The 15,521-nt window shown below is 43.0% G+C and overlaps 2 protein-coding genes across 2 annotated transcripts in view; both read left to right on the top strand.

The window, feature by feature from the left end:
* Positions 1-2,800, top strand: part of LOC137651265 (uncharacterized) — a 275,061-nt gene extending 272,261 nt beyond the window's left edge. The window contains exon 3 of the mRNA XM_068384521.1: positions 703-2,800. Within this exon, the coding sequence (XP_068240622.1) occupies positions 703-1,014 (312 nt within the window). The 3' untranslated portion in view covers positions 1,015-2,800. The remainder of the gene's footprint in view (positions 1-702) is intronic.
* Positions 2,801-12,894: 10,094 nt separating this feature from the next.
* On the top strand, positions 12,895-15,066 carry LOC137650596 (uncharacterized). Its single transcript, XM_068383801.1, has 2 exons — positions 12,895-13,914; positions 14,053-15,066. Exons 1-2 carry the CDS (start codon positions 13,744-13,746, stop codon positions 14,812-14,814), a joined length of 933 nt encoding a protein of 310 aa, XP_068239902.1. The 5' UTR covers positions 12,895-13,743; the 3' UTR covers positions 14,815-15,066.
* Positions 15,067-15,521: the final 455 nt, after the last annotated feature.

Raw genomic sequence — 15,521 nt, 5'->3', positions numbered from 1 at the left:
TTTCAGCTTAGAGCTATGTAAGTTATACAAATCGGTCTGTAAAAAAAAATTGATACCACAATTTCACTGTACATCCAGGCTGAAAATATTCCTCAGACACCCCCCTAACAGAAAATGAAGTCAAATCTTTGGTGCACTATGGGGTGAGCAAAACCAAATTTCTGGCCATGCTCCTCCTTGACCGGTATATATACCATAGTCAGTCTTTAGGACATTTTCCTGTCCCCTTCCTCTACCACTCATGGGTGATCTTTAAACTTTTAAACCAGATGAATGCATTTGTGGGTTATGTTGGAAGAATTTCAAATGAAGTTAATAGCTGACAGTGTTGAGCATTGAGTCTAGTATGAAAAAAGCTAAAAACCCAAATGGAATGCCTGTATGAGTTGCTATGCTCTATCTAAATCAAATAAGAGGAAAAAAGAGGAAGTGATTGAGAAGCTGGAGATGTGTAACTGTACTGTACAGTATAGTATATGCTTGTATGTGTTACTAGAATAAGTTTGGAAATTTTATGTTAAGCTCCCTATCAGTATACATAATTGCTTTTTCTCAGTGTTAGGTAAAAAATCCAGAGAAATGTTCGAAATATGGAATTGAAAGACTTTTTGCACATTACTGCTTATATATTTCATTCATGTTGATCTTTGTCAAAGATTTCGTTTTATGATTTTCTTATTGTATATTTCCATACTTTTACAGCCACAACCAATACTTCGTAGAGGAATTGTTGTTGCAGTCGAGTCAACTGTTGGAAAACTTAGATCACTTGGGCCAATCAGTAAAGAACTGCAGTTCACAAGAAACCATTGTTTTCTTTATAATATCTCACTTGAAAATGTTTGTCTGAAGAATATCCTTCCTTGTGGTAAAGTTGTATGTGTGTACGGTATTGTAAAGTCTAGGTTTCAGCCTTTGTGTACAGTATTGTCAATTTGTAGGTCTCAAAATTTCTTGCAACTTTTATATTTTACATCTGTCAATATTCACAAGTTTTATACAAATTCTAACTGATTACATTCATAGATAATCGCAGACTTCACTTTTAACCAATTTCTTTTTACAATAGTGCTAAGTGATAACAAGATGAATTTTGAAATCTAGAGAAAGATAACTTGGTAATTTTGCTAAGATAAAGTAACATGAACTTGAAGCATGTACCATCACAATAAGGAGAAAATTCTACCATTTGTTCTTATGCATATACAAGCCTTTTGTTCTTCGAAATAGGGTATGCCTTCAGTGGTGCTGGAACGGCCATTAAATCATTAAGGTGCTCTAGTTGGTAATGACAGGAGGTAAGATGGTGAAGCCCACCCACCCTCCTATCACAGAACTGCCAATTTTGTCTATGGTCCCAACATGTTTGGACGTAACATTGAACTGCTATCCCGACTGTTAGATCTAATCTTAAATTTTCTTCATATTTTTAATTTTTCAAATTTATACTAGTGTCCAATTAATTTTTCATTTTCTTTACTTTGAGTATTTTTCCCTGTTCATGGTTTACTGGCACAGTAACCAAAGCTAAACTACATTCTACAACACACAGAAGAAAAGTCGAGAAAAAGGAACTCAGAAGAGAAGAGAAGTCAAGAAAAACAGGAATTCAAATTAGAATGGAACCAAGAAAAAGAGGAATTCAAATTGGAAGGAAAGTCAAAAAAAGATTAAATCAAATGAGAAGAGAAGTCAAGAAAGACAGTAATTCATTTGTGATTGTTCTTGCTTGGAAATGGAAGCTGTTTAGGTAATTGAAGGTTTTGCTCACCTTGAGATATGACATTTGTAGTAACATTAGGACACATTCAGTAAGCATAGTAAATGAATTAGAAGTTTTAGGGGTTTTGATATGTAAGGGCTCCTCACTTATCCCTTCCCCTAGTTTCTTAGACTGGGTGAAGTCTATTAGGGGTGCAGATATCTATGGTTATCTACGGATACGTCTGTGATTATACACAATATCTTAGGATAGTCGTTCCGGGGGTTAGAACGCCGTGATACCTGATGGTAATTCTCTTGTAATACCACTCGCAGAAATATTGACTATAAGTCCACCTACGGTCTCCTTACCAGAATGAAAGTTCCAATGGAAAGGGAAAGAATCTATCAGATTCTGTCTTCCACCTATCTACAAACTAATCTGTCACCGGCAATAAAGTCGGTAGCTAGGAATGCGGATGGCAACTCAAGAGAGAGCTGAGGACTTTCCAAAGTATGTTAGGTTTCCTGCCGGCAGGCGTCAGAAGACGTCTCAGTCCTCCCCCATTCTTATCAACTTCCTATCAAGGAAGGGAAGTCAGGGGAAGGTGGTAATGAGACGAAGGATCTAACTGCCGCCGGTAGAACACTTGCCGGTAATGCAATCGTCCTAGCAAGCCGGGGTGATTGTCAGAATACTGGTGAAAGAGTCCTGTGACGACACGCCATCACGAAAGAACAGAGGGGGAGGGGTTGAGGCTTACAGTTCATTGTTATAAGAGGTGGCGGCAGGTTATGTCGTCCTCCTCACAACAATGAGCTGGGAAGCATGGCTTCCTGTGCTGATGACGCTGTCGCCGGCAAGACAAGGGTACCTTGATTATGTCACTATCTGATTCAAACCTGGAGGCAGGAAGAACATTGTTCTAATCAACAGTGATGAAGTGAGACAATGACTGTTGCCTATGCTGGCGGCGTCACTCGGAGGGAAGAAGGGTTTATACTCTTCTATCAGAGAGAGAATAACTATCGTAACTTATCCATAGATTCAAGAGAATATAACATCTCATCGGAATTGAGAAGAAACGATAAGGAGAGGTTAAACAGGGGGAATTACTTTACTAATGCATATGTGAGCAAGAATAACCTTGCTCCGGTAGGAGCCCCAGCAAAGGTGATCGGTACCACCGGGGTTCCAGCACGAATACGTTAAGTAAAGTTACATAATAGAAAAAGAATAAATATCATGTATGCAATATCACGTCTTATATATCTTGCCTAACTAGCTAATATCATAGTTTAAAACCGGGAAGTGTTGCCCTACTATCTAAGTAATATGCAAGAATGTAACGGGTGATAGCAGTCATAAAATGGCTGCCTCCGGTCTCGGCAATGCTCACACAAACACACTTAAATTATTGAATTTATCTGTGAAAAGGGAGACCAAAATTACACCCAGGAATGAATTAATACTCATCTTTCCAGATGATGAGGATGCTGGAGATTGCATGATGAAAAATAGGGTCCAAAACTTGAAAAAACACTAGTCTAAGGGAGAGCACAACACTCTTAGCAGGCTACAAGAAAAGGAATGGCGTCGCGGTAGTAGTAGGGAAGGAGATCCACCCGGTACCTAGAACGGCACCCCTTCCTTTTTGCTACTCTTCTCCCTTACATCGAAGCGTTAAATCTATTCGGGGTGAAGATTGCGATGTGTCGTATCTAGAATACGTCCCCTGATATTATACGATATCCTTTTTGGGCTCAAGCCATGTCGTCCTGCTGGAAGGTTCCTTAAGGCAGCTTTCTAAGGGATATTTGGCTACAGTGATACTCCCAGAGAATTGACCATAGGTCTCCAGAATTCTAACTCCTGGGCCGACCGAGTATGCTTAAAATTTCTCTTAAGGATATCGCATAATATCAGGGGACGTATATCTTGATACGACACATGGCAATCTTCACCCCGAATAGTGTTTTTGCTTTGAGGGGGAAGAGTGGCAAAACTGAAGGGGAGCCGTTATCAAGGTTACCCTTCCTCCCCTACTATTACAGGGCTCCAAGATGGTGCTCATTCCCTTTTTGGTAGCGGTTTCGCATGGTGGTTTTCCCTGTTTATCTAGCGTTCTAGATCGTTTCTTGAGAGGATTTTTCATGCATTCTCCAGCATCTTCTGCTTCTGGAAAGTTGAGTATTTAATCTTTACAGTGTATAATATTTTAGCTCCTGCTTCACAGTGAAATTAGGATAATTTAATGTGTTTTATGGATCATGGCCGGTCTCCGGAGGCTCCATGTTGGGCACTGTCGTTCGTCATGCATCTTTTATTCCCAGTAATTAGCTTTAATGAATTATAGCTATTTAGGCAAAATTATACTAGTGAAGATATGATTATGCATACAAATTTCCTTTTCCTACATGTGTCGATCGTATACGCTAGAGTCTCGGCGATTAAGGTAGCCGAGATCTCGCCCCGCGCTAGGCTACCTAGCCTATGCACTTTAGTATACTTTCATACATTATCCCCGTTTACCCTAGTGTATCGTTTTATCAATTCAACAAGAGATAGATTATTTCCTAGAATTAATTATATAACTCTATACTTGTCTCCTGCAGAGATTTAAGGGTAATCCCTCCTTTCCTCTTGAGTGCCACCATAAGCGACAACAATATCTTGGTCTTGCCATAGAGTATTACACTCCGGCTTGACTAGACTAGTGTTTCCTGTCTCCCACCCTTGCCGGTAAGTATCCCGGGTTGGGTTTCCGACAGTAACTCAGAGTATTCTGTCTTTATGCCGATGACTTAGCTGCCGGGTGAGTAGTCACTCCCCTGCCGGCTTACAGTTGCCGGCATAGGAGGCTTAGCTTCCCTAGACCACACCTGAATTGGTAGTATAATGCTGCCACCTTCTCCTGTGCGGTCTAGAAGACAAGTCTTGTTTCGGCAGACCCTAGGCTGAAAAATAGATATTCTTCTGCTGCCTAGGATGGCGCCAATAGTGAAACAGATTTTCACCCTTGTTTGCAAATGGCGGCAACCCTGCCGCCTTCTCCTAACACACCATACAAGACCCTTTCCCTGCCCCTTTCTGTCCTTTAGGGATACGATAGCCTAGCCATCGCATATCTGTGGCCGTCGTCCTACACTCTCCCCGCTTGCCGGGTAGATCGTAGCGCCGGCCGGGCTCCTACATAGGTGGCTTGATAGTTGATCCGACTTTCCCCTACGGACGCAAGGCTCCGGGAAAGGTTTTGCCGGCTATGACGGCTGCCGGTGGCAGACCCCTTTTGCCTTTGAGTGTTCTTCAGTCCTCCCTTGGTCTGCCATCCACATCCCTGAAACCAGCAGCAACCGACATCAGATCTTGTGGCTGGGTGGAAGCTTGAATGATTCATTCTCCCCTTCCATTTGAACCCTCATTCTGGAAGAAGGCAGTAGGATTAATATACCTACACCCTTATTTATTGTACAAAGCTATATTAATAAGGCAGCCCTTCACTCCATGCTTTCTCTCTATCTTTCGGCTAGTGCCGCCAAGTACTCCTGCCGGCTAGACCGGTGCCGTTAGGCGCTAGCCTAGCCGGCAACACGCCGGCTGAACTACAGTATATGATTATACAGTAAACAGTATATTTGCACTATAGATATACGGTATCGGGCAAATTTCTCGAAACCAATTGCACGAAGGTAAATTTCTCAAATTCAATTGACCGAAAAAAAAATTCTCGAACTATCATTTTCTCGAATGTCAATTACTCGAAAACAAACAAGTAAATTTCTCGAAAACAATCGAAAGTATTCCATAAGCGCCAAAGACCAATTTATAAAGAGGCCATTAGCATTCTAAACGCTTCTCATTTAAAAACACTTCTGTTTACAAAATTCTGAATTTAATTTTTCCTATAATATTTTTTCCAGTAGTCTAAGCCCATCAAGATGGAAGTAACGTATGTCGAGAGTGAAAAAGGAAGGAAGAAATTGTGTTTAAATGGATATTTATATATCAAGGACAAAGGAGTAAATAACAAAATTTATTGGAAATGTGAAATGTGCAAGAAATTTAAATGTTCTGCTCGTGCTATCACTATCGATGATAATATAGAAAAAGAGAGTGGTGACCATAATCATGCAGGAGACGGTGCTAAAGTCGAAGCTGCCAGAGTCCAAGAAAAAGTGAGAGAGGATGCATTGAATAGTAGGGATACACCCCATTATATAGTGTCTTGTGCTTCAATGGGGGTAAGTGGGGCTGTTGCGCTGAAACTGCCATCAATATCAAATATTAAGAGGAATATACGAAATATACGAGCTAAGAAAAATTATGTCCCTGCTTTGCCCGATTGCCAAGAAGATCTTATCATCCCGGAAGATTTTACCAAAACTCACAAAGGAGAACTGTTTCTTATGTATGACTCGGGTCCCACAAATGATCGTATATTGATTTTTTCAACACAGAGAAACCTCGATTTACTAGCACGTTCAGAGAACTGGTTCGCTGATGGTACTTTTAAGACGGTACCTTCAATTTTTTTTCAGTTGTATACAATACATGGTGTGCATTCAGGAAGTATCATACCCCTCGTTTATGCACTATTACCGAACAAAACTCAAGAGACCTACAAAAGATTCCTGCAGATTGTAAAAGAAAAAATCCCAACATTTGAGCCAGCCACAATAATGATTGACTTTGAATTGGCCATGATTAGAGCTATAGAGCATGAATTTCCAAGGACAAAATGCCGTGGCTGCTTTTTTCATTTTTGTAAATCTATTTATCGAAAAATTCAAGAAAATGGCTTCAAAGTACGGTACGACACCGATGCTGAATTTGCTATTCAGATTCGCCTGTTATCTGCGTTAGCGTTTGTACCAGTGTTCAAGGTCGAAGAAACATTTGAATATTTAATTGAAAATGAAGTTTTCCCCGCTGAACTTCAAAGTGTGGTTGACTCTTTTGAAGATACATGGATCGGGCGGCCGCATAGAAATAACCGTAGACGTGCTCCTTTCTTTAAACATGAATTATGGAACTGTTTTGATTATGCTATGGAAGAAATGCCCAAGACAAACAATGCGGTCGAAGGCTGGCATTACGGCTTCGAACAGCAATTAAGTGCTTGTCATCCATCCATCTGGAAATTTATACAAGGATTACAACGAGAACAAAGTCTACAGGAGTTACGAATTGAACAATATTTGGGAGGTGTTGGTATCCCTGTAAGCAAAAAGAAGTATCGTGACTGTGCAAAAAGGTTGCAAACTATTGTAATGAATTATGACGAAGAGAGGCCTGTAGAAGAATATATACGAAGTGTAGCATACAACATTTCATTTTGATTGATTAAATTTTAATCTTTATTTTTTTAACTATTCTTACCTATTTTGATTGCAACATACAATAAAATTATAACCTTTGTATTTTTTTCATTCCTTCGTTTACAATAAATTTTTAACCTTAGTGTTGGTCAACCCAAAGGGATATATTTTTCCTTTAATTTCATGAATATTTTTCCCATCAATTTTCTCGACAAAATAGATATCATTTTTCGAGAAATATGGGATTCGAGAAAATGATAGTTCGAGAAATTATTTTTCGAGCAATTGGGTTCGAGAATTTGACTTTCGAGAAATTGCATTCGAGAAATTTACCTAAAACCTAGATATACTGCAGACAGAAAACTATAGTATATATTATATAGTAGTTTATACTTCCAACATACCCTGTGTGTCCTTTCACAGTCTATTGTTGAGACCAATTTTATATTGAAGTGAAGTATTCCTTCAATACACTGATAAAGTCAGCAGTTTATAACTTACCCCACAATATTAATACCTTTTATGGGAGGACTAGTGTTAGTATACACTAATTCTGTCCCTAGAGGTTAGAACCCTTCTCTGTTGAGTTTCCCTTAATAAGGAAATCCTTACATTAATATTGGGGGAGGTCACAGCAATTAGCTGGATGGGAGACACAGGTATGTGTCTTTCTTATTTCGTTTCTAGCTTGCTATCCTATGCTATAATGGTTAAGTTACCATATATTATTATTATCATTATTATTATTATTATTATTATTATTATTATTATTATTTTTACTTGCTAGGCTACAACCCTAGTTGGAAAAGCAGAATGCTATAAGCCCAGGGGCCCCAACAGGGAAAATAGCTCAGTAAGGAAAGGAAACAATGGAAAATAAACTATTTTAAGAACATTAAAATAAATATTTCCTATATAAACTATAAAAACTTTAACAAAACAAAAAGAAGAGAAATCAGATAGAATTGAGTGCCTGAGTGTACCCTCAAGCAAGAGAGCTCTAACCCAAGACAGTGGAAGACCATGGTACAGAGGCTATGGCACTACCCAAGACTAGAGAACAATGGTTTGATTTTGGAGTGTCCTTCTCCTAGAAGAGCTGCTTACCATAGCTAAAGAGTCTCTTCTACCCTTACCAAGAGAAAAGTAGCCATTGAACAAATACAGTGCAGTAGTTAACCCCTTGAGCGAAGAAGAACTGTTTAGTAATCTCAGTGTTGTCAGGTGTATGAGGACAGAGGAGAATCTGTAAAGAATAGGCCAGACTATTAGACGTATGTGTAGGCAAAGAGAAAGAACCGTAACCAGAGAGAAGGATCCAATTTAGTACTGTCTGGCCAGTCAAAGGATCCCATAAATCTCTGGTGGTAGTATTTCAACGGGCAGCTGTTTATCAAGTGTGATAAACAACCGCATACTCATTTATATTTCCTTTATTTACAGGAGGAGCTCAAAATGAAGTGCGAGGTGATCTACTGAAACCACAAGAGTAGGAACTTTTGTGGTCACACTATGTGCTGGACTCATGCCGCCTGCGTCATTATCACTGACACCTTGCGGTACTGGGACCCCCAGAATTGCAACGTCTGCTCGGCCATGGTGGTCGAAGGCTTCAACGACCCCAAGTCAACAAAGTTGATGGATGCAGCACGAGAAAAGCTGCGCAAGTGGGTACGAGGGTTCCAAAAGACTTCTCTGGGACCGTACCTGCCCAACGACAGGATGCGTAGCTTGCTGTTCCCTAAGGCCGGTAGTGAAGCTTTTGTGCTCCAAACACGACCTGGACCTCCCTGCGTCCAGATTGCAATTGAGGTGGACGTCAGTGAGGCAATGCATGAAATGGACATCCACCAGGAGGAAAGGATGTCCGAAGTGTCTATGGACAGTGAGAAGGATCTCCTTAGCGATGATCCCGAGGAGGAGTCTACTCTACCTCCTGAAGGAGAAGAAGAGGTCGAGTTTTCGGAAGTTGGGGAGTCCCTTCCACCCGTGCCGGCACTAGAGCTGACACCATCTACGTTTTCAGCTCCTAACCCTCTATTGGATGCCATGAGCCAAGCAGTTTTGGCTATCACTACACTCATGGAGAATATTCGCAAACAAGGCAAAGCAGAGGAAGCGAAGCTCGAAAAAGAGCTCCGTGAAGCACGGATCACCACCTCCAGAGGGTCATTCAAGCGACCCAGAGTTCAAGACCTGCCATCCTGCTCCGAGACTAATCCCTGGAGGGAAGCGGAGTATTTGCCGATTACCAACGGCAAACTCTACATCTCAGAGAAGATGGGAGTCATCCCCCTAGACGATATCCAGTTCTGGCCGAGCTTCAATGTTTACCTTGACTGCTTTATTCGACTGAAGCATGAGCCAGCATCAAAGGAGGAGACGGAACCGAAGGAGGTCATGGTTTTCGACCATGATAAGGCACAGGCTCTCTTGTCGAGCAGCCTGAAAAAGACGGGTTGTATTAACTCAAAAGTGTCCGCATTGAGCAAGAAACATCCTACTTTTCTTGCTTCTGCTTCAAGAGCCCTCCCCTTTACGTCCAAGGCATTTCAGGCTGTTGCCAAGGCAGTGGAGGCAGGCAAACCATGCCCTGCACTAGAGGAGTGTAGACCTCTGTCGTTAGCCCTGCCCATGGACGAGAAGGAATGGAAGGAAGTCCACCTAACCTTCTCATTAGGGAAGCTGGATGCAGATATCACGGGACGGCCGTTCAGCGAGAATCTCCCTAAGCTGTCAGACTTTCTCTTGCGTAGGGAGCAAGAGACAAAGGAGAGGCTTGCTGCCTCCCTATCCCTACAGAACTGCATCGAGATGTGTGCAGGCCACAAAAGCACCCCAGACATGCTCACGGTCCTGGCTAAAATGCATATGGTCACCTTAGTTAAGGACCTGTACGGCTTCATGAAGGCTAGGAGAGCCTGTAGAGAATTTGTGTTTGCTGCGGCATCAGTAAAACACGAACCCAGGAAGCTGATTTCTTCCAGCATCTGGGGTAAAGACCTCTTCCCAAGTGAAGCGGTCAAAGAGGTAGTCGAGAAAGCCGCTACGGAGAATAGGAACCTTCTCCAGAAGTGGGGCATCTCTTCAAAGAAGAAGTCTTCCTGTATGTGGGTCCCCAACCTCAACGGAAGTCGAAGAAGCCAAGACTACCATCTCGGCCTGCCCAGCAACATCCTACAGTCACCATGACCACAGTGCCCCAAATTGTTGCTCAACCACAAACCGCATTCCAAGTGGTACCTCAACAGCTGGTTGCCCAGTCACTAGCGTTCAACCCAGGGTTTGAGAGGCAAACCACTACCTTTCGTCTGAAAGGAAGAGGCTCCTGACGGGGCTCCTCAAGACATCCCTCCCGAGGAAGGGGAGGACGCGGTCAGGGTGGCAAACCCTCTGGACAACCTAAGCAGTGAGATGGAGGCTCCAACACTTTCAGGATCCTTGAACCTTCGATCCTTGGGCCCACAGCCTAATCAAGAATGGACTAGGATGGAGATGGAACAAGTCTCCACCATCAGTTCCAACACTCCACCCCTTATTGGAAGAATATACCTTAGAACTCTTGAGTAAAAAGGTTATAAGGAAAGCAAAGTCCATCAAATTCCAGGGAAGGGTGTTTTGTTTTCCCAAGAAGGACTCAGACAAACTCAGAGTCATTCTGGACTTGTCGCCACTCAGCAAGTTCATCGAGAACAGCAAGTTCGGATGTTAACCCTTCAACACATAAGGACCCTGTTACCCAAAGGGGCGTACACAATCTCAATAGACCTGGCAGATGCTTACTGGCACCTCCCAGTCAGCCGTCCCCTCTCCTCCTACCTAGGATTCAAGTTACAGAAAAAAAGATATGTCTTCAGAGCCATGCCCTTCGAACTAAACATAGCCCCAAGGATCCTCACGAAACTTTCAGACACAGTAGTTCAATATCTACGCCTAGAAGGTGTTCAGGTAGCAGCGTACCTGGACGACTGGCTGGTGTGGGCAGCATTCAGGATGGCTTGTCTGCAAGCATCCAAGAAAGTGATCCAGTTCCTGGAACATCTGGGATTCAAGATCAACTTCAAGAAGTCTCGACTCTCTCCAGCTCAAGAGTTCCAATGGCTGGGAATCCATTGGAACTTGAAGTCACACCGCCTCTCCATTCCTCCCAGGAGGAGGAGAGAGATTTTGGGGTCTGTCAAGAGACTACTGCAATCCGACAGGATCTTAAGACGCCAACAGGAAAGAGTACTGGACTCTCTCCAGTTTGCAGCAGTAACAGATCCAGTGCTGAGAGCACAGCTGAAAGATGCATCAGGAGTCTGGAGAAGATACGCATCAAACGCTCAAAGAGATCTAAAAAGACCGATACCGACCTTACTATGATCACTTCTCAAGCCATGGTCGAAGGTCAAGAGCTTAACGAGGACGAGGGCCATATTCAATTCACAGAAGTGGGAGAACTGAATCTCTTTACTGATCCTACCTTTCTCGCCAAGAACGAGCTACCCACCAAGCGATAGGGTCCCTGGAGAATCTGCCCTCTGAAAGAGATGTCTCTCTATGTCCAGTAGAATGTCTAAAGGTCTATCTTCGAAGAACTTCAGACTTCAGGGGAGGACAGCTCTTCAAAGGAGAAACCTCAGGATCAAACTTATCCCTAAAGCAACTGAGGGCGAAGCTCACCTACTTCATTCGCAGAGCAGATCCTGACAGTACACCCGCAGGTCATGATTCAAGAAAAATTGCTTCCTCACTGAATTTTTTTCAGTATATGGACTTTGAGCGTCTTAGCTCATACACTGGATGGAAGTCATCCAGAGTGTTTTACAAACATCATGCGAAGCAAGTGCACAAACTTAAACGTTATATGGTGGCGGCAGGTAGTGTAGTAAAACCTGTCGTCTAGTGCTGCGATGAACAGTGAATTGATTGGGACTATCAATTAGGGTGAAAAGGTGTTGACACCTTCTAGTGCAATACCCTTTTATGTGAGTGTCACCCTGGTGACACTAGGACTGTTCAAATTTTCAGGTGCAGAATTATACAAATGACACTTGTATTTTATGAGTGGCATTAATTAATTTCTTCCCTTTCAGGTAGAAAAACTTTGACTGTAGATGTTGAATGTATAATTCTCCTTTATGTTCTTTACACTTGTTATCCCATTTACTTAGCCTAAATAAATAAATAAAAAGAGTGTAACTGCGTCTTTTCTGGGCTTGAACCTGTGCCGGCCAGTGAATAAGCTCCTATTAGCACTTATTCTTAGGTAATTTACTGCTAAATATACCAGAGAAAAAATGTAAAGGAGTGCTAGGTTGACTAGCTCGCTCACCTATTGGTGTCGGTATGGAATTGGGCGTATAATCCAGAGGTCCCGCACCATTTAGATTCATCCACGACAAAGACCCCCAATAGAGGAGAGCCGTTCAACCTCACTCGGCACCACCAACTCTGCATCCGCTCAGAACCCAACTCCTTTTTAGCACGCCTGTGTGGTAACCCGCTAGTTTGTGCTCTCGTGTTTTTGCCTTATTTTCCTTGTGATTATGGCTTCTACATCGGTTTCCCAGGAGACACCGTCTAAGTTAAGTACCAAGCTATGTTTTGCTGTGTTTTGAGCAATTTAGATCGTTTAATATTTAAGTTATAAGAGTTTATTCTCTTCGATCATCTCGGTCTTGCTCGATTCCGCTTACGGTTGGTACTCCTGTTTCGAGAGCTTTTAGTTTCACTCGCGGTGTTATTAAGTGTATTATTTTTATTATTAGTTTAATTTTTATATGTTTTATAGTGGATATTCATTATTTAGCGTTTAGAGCCCTTGTGGCTCATATTTAGGGCCGATATCAGATTACGTATCGTAGGTGGCTTGCCGGCCTTCGGCCATCAGGTTGTTGTCCTTCGGGATTTATTCATTATTTCGCATGCCTTGCCCTAATTTTTTAGGTGTATATTTATATATTTTTCAACGCTATTACTTTTATAATGAATATTTGTGCTTATTACTCCGTATGATCTGTTTTGGTAGTGTTTGGGGATCGTCAGTTGGTAGCCCTGCTGCTCCGTGTCACGTGATCCTCCCCCAAGCTCCCCCTCTCGCTAGGTTGGTGGCTAGGCTTCTCTCCCCCCTCCCCTAGGGGACCGTTGCCTTCCCTTCCTACAGAGGGGGTAGTTCAGTGTTTATGGACTATGTCCTTTCTCCGGGTGTCCCGGTGGTTTTGTCTCTGTCTAGACTGGTTGGCCACCGGTCAACAGAGTAGGAATCCCGGTGCACCCTATTTTATAAATGTTCACCTATCACACTTTTATTTATGTTATACGAAAACCTCCGGGTTCTGTTGGTGGTTCTTATCTACGGTTCCGCCCCCCTTATTTTATAACATTTACTATGATTATATATGACAGATCACTACCCCGGAGTTCCTATATGTATTAGTTTATGGATGTAATTTTATATATCCCGGTCCGGGGCTTAACCTCGCTCCGGGAAGTCAGACACCATGTGTGTTAATTCTTTGTTGCATCCTTCTTTATGATCCCGGCTCGTCCGGAATGAATAGTTATACTCTAGTCTTAAGTTAGACTTATGTTTAGGCCCGGGTCCTCCGGACCCGCCCCTACTTAAGAGTATTATAGTTAAGCTCTAGTCTTAAGTTAGACTTATGTTTAGGCCCGGGTCCTCCGGACCCGCCCCTACTTAAGAGAATTACAGTTTCTCATATACTATTCTTATTACAGATGGTTCATTGCCAGACGACGGCCTGTGCGGCAGTTCTTCACCAGCCTTGTGGCCATACGGTGTGTAGGTCTCACGCCCTCTGCGGAGTACAACTGGAAGATATCGTAGTCTGGCATCCTGATAATTGTATGGTCTGTTTTGACCTCATTACCACCCTTGGATCTGATTCGGTGAGTCCCGTTGGCTATGTTGACTTTTCTAATTATTCTTACTTTTATTTGGTATACATACACTATTTAGTAAGATTTCTATGGTCTTTAAAGGACCTCCTGGACTCTTCCTTTCTTTAATTCCCACTATTATTTCAGGCATCCCCGGAGCAGAAGACTGCGGCTCGGGCCACCCTGAAAGTGTGGGTTGGGGGATTTGCCCGAAATGTGAAATCAAAGCAGCCTTACGTCCTCTCTGAAGACTACTGTGCAATGATTTATCCTAATGCTAAGTCTTCAGCCGCTGTGGCTAGAGCTGTTGCGGCACCCATCATTGCCGACATTGATGCCACTATTTCTGGATTCATCGATCAGGATCAAGATCAAGATACGTCTGATGCCCCCGGAGATCTGGAAGACAATGTTGCCTCCTTGAGCTCGGATGTGGAACCCATGTTGTTAGATGATCCGGATGCAGGTAGGGTGGTAAGTGAGGCAGGTGTTACCGGCGCTGAGATTCCTATCCCCAGCCCCGCTCTTTCTTCTTCATCTGATCTCTCTTCTTTTCATGGTTTTTCTGGGGACCGCGATTCGTCTCACCGATCACACCCGGTTCCCCCCAAAGATAAATCTAAATCTAGAACTTTGCCAAATGCTCGTAAGCCCCACAAGGCTTCCCATGGTTCTAAAACGAAAGCAAACCCATCATCTAAGGCTTCCGGCTCCTCCTCTAAGTCTCACGACCCGGGAGTACAACCCGCCACTTCTGCTCCTAACCCGGGCCTTTCCGAATCAGCCATGCTTCGCATTGTGTCAGAGATGCAATCTAAGATTGTGTCAGAAATGCAGGCCAAGATGGACACGATGTTTTCTAACATTGGTCAGAGACTTGGGGCATTAGAGCAAGGTGCTCCGGAGTAAGTTCAAAGCTCTCTCATCCCGGATGCCTCTAAGCTTCCTCCGTTTACCAAGAATAACCCTTGGCGCATGGCTCTTCATTCCCCGTTCTCAGACGGGATGTTAACGTTGGAAGGTCTTGGTACTCGTCCACTAGAGGACTTTGAATTCTTTCCTCCTGGTCTCGCATTTCCGTTTCATGGTTATGCCAGGCTTACCGAGGAAGCTCTGGTTCGGCTGGATAAGGTCCCTAAAGAGACCGTCATTTTCCCAAAGGAACAAGCCCAATCTGTTTGGGCTAAGTTTCTAAATGACATAGGTTGCACCAATACCATGTTGACGCCTCATAAGAGTTCATTTACAATGTTCCTAATGGACAAGAATACCGTGACTCCATGCGTCACTAAGATTGCAGAGCTTGCCTTTCAATACGCTCTGGAGGAGAAGCCCTTGCCTCCCATCCGAGAGGTAGATCCGATCTCCCTCCTTCTTCCTTCAGATAATGAGTGTTGGGACAATGTCCATACCACCTTTACTTCCGGCAAGCTGACAGCGGACTGTGCGTCAGTAATTTTTAGTGAACGGCTTCCCCGTCTCCCGGAATCCCTTATTAAACAGGAGTATGATTCCCGCCTACGTGTTGGTCGAACCTTGAACTTGGCCACTTCTACGGAGTCGATAGCCTTAACTTATGATACTGAGAGTATCTTTAAGTCTCTCAATAAGGCTAC

This window comes from Palaemon carinicauda, chromosome 12 (assembly GCF_036898095.1).
Source record: "Palaemon carinicauda isolate YSFRI2023 chromosome 12, ASM3689809v2, whole genome shotgun sequence".
Lineage (NCBI taxonomy): Eukaryota > Metazoa > Arthropoda > Malacostraca > Decapoda > Palaemonidae > Palaemon > Palaemon carinicauda.
This window is presented reverse-complemented; position numbering and strand designations above follow the sequence as displayed.

Coding starts and splice junctions, on each gene's coding strand:
- LOC137650596 (XM_068383801.1), top strand. CDS start 13,744: ATGGTTCATTGCCAGACGACGGCCTGTGCGGCAGTTCTTCACCAGCCT. Junction 13,915..14,052: donor CCACCCTTGGATCTGATTCG/GTGAGTCCCGTT, acceptor CTATTATTTCAG/GCATCCCCGGAGCAGAAGAC.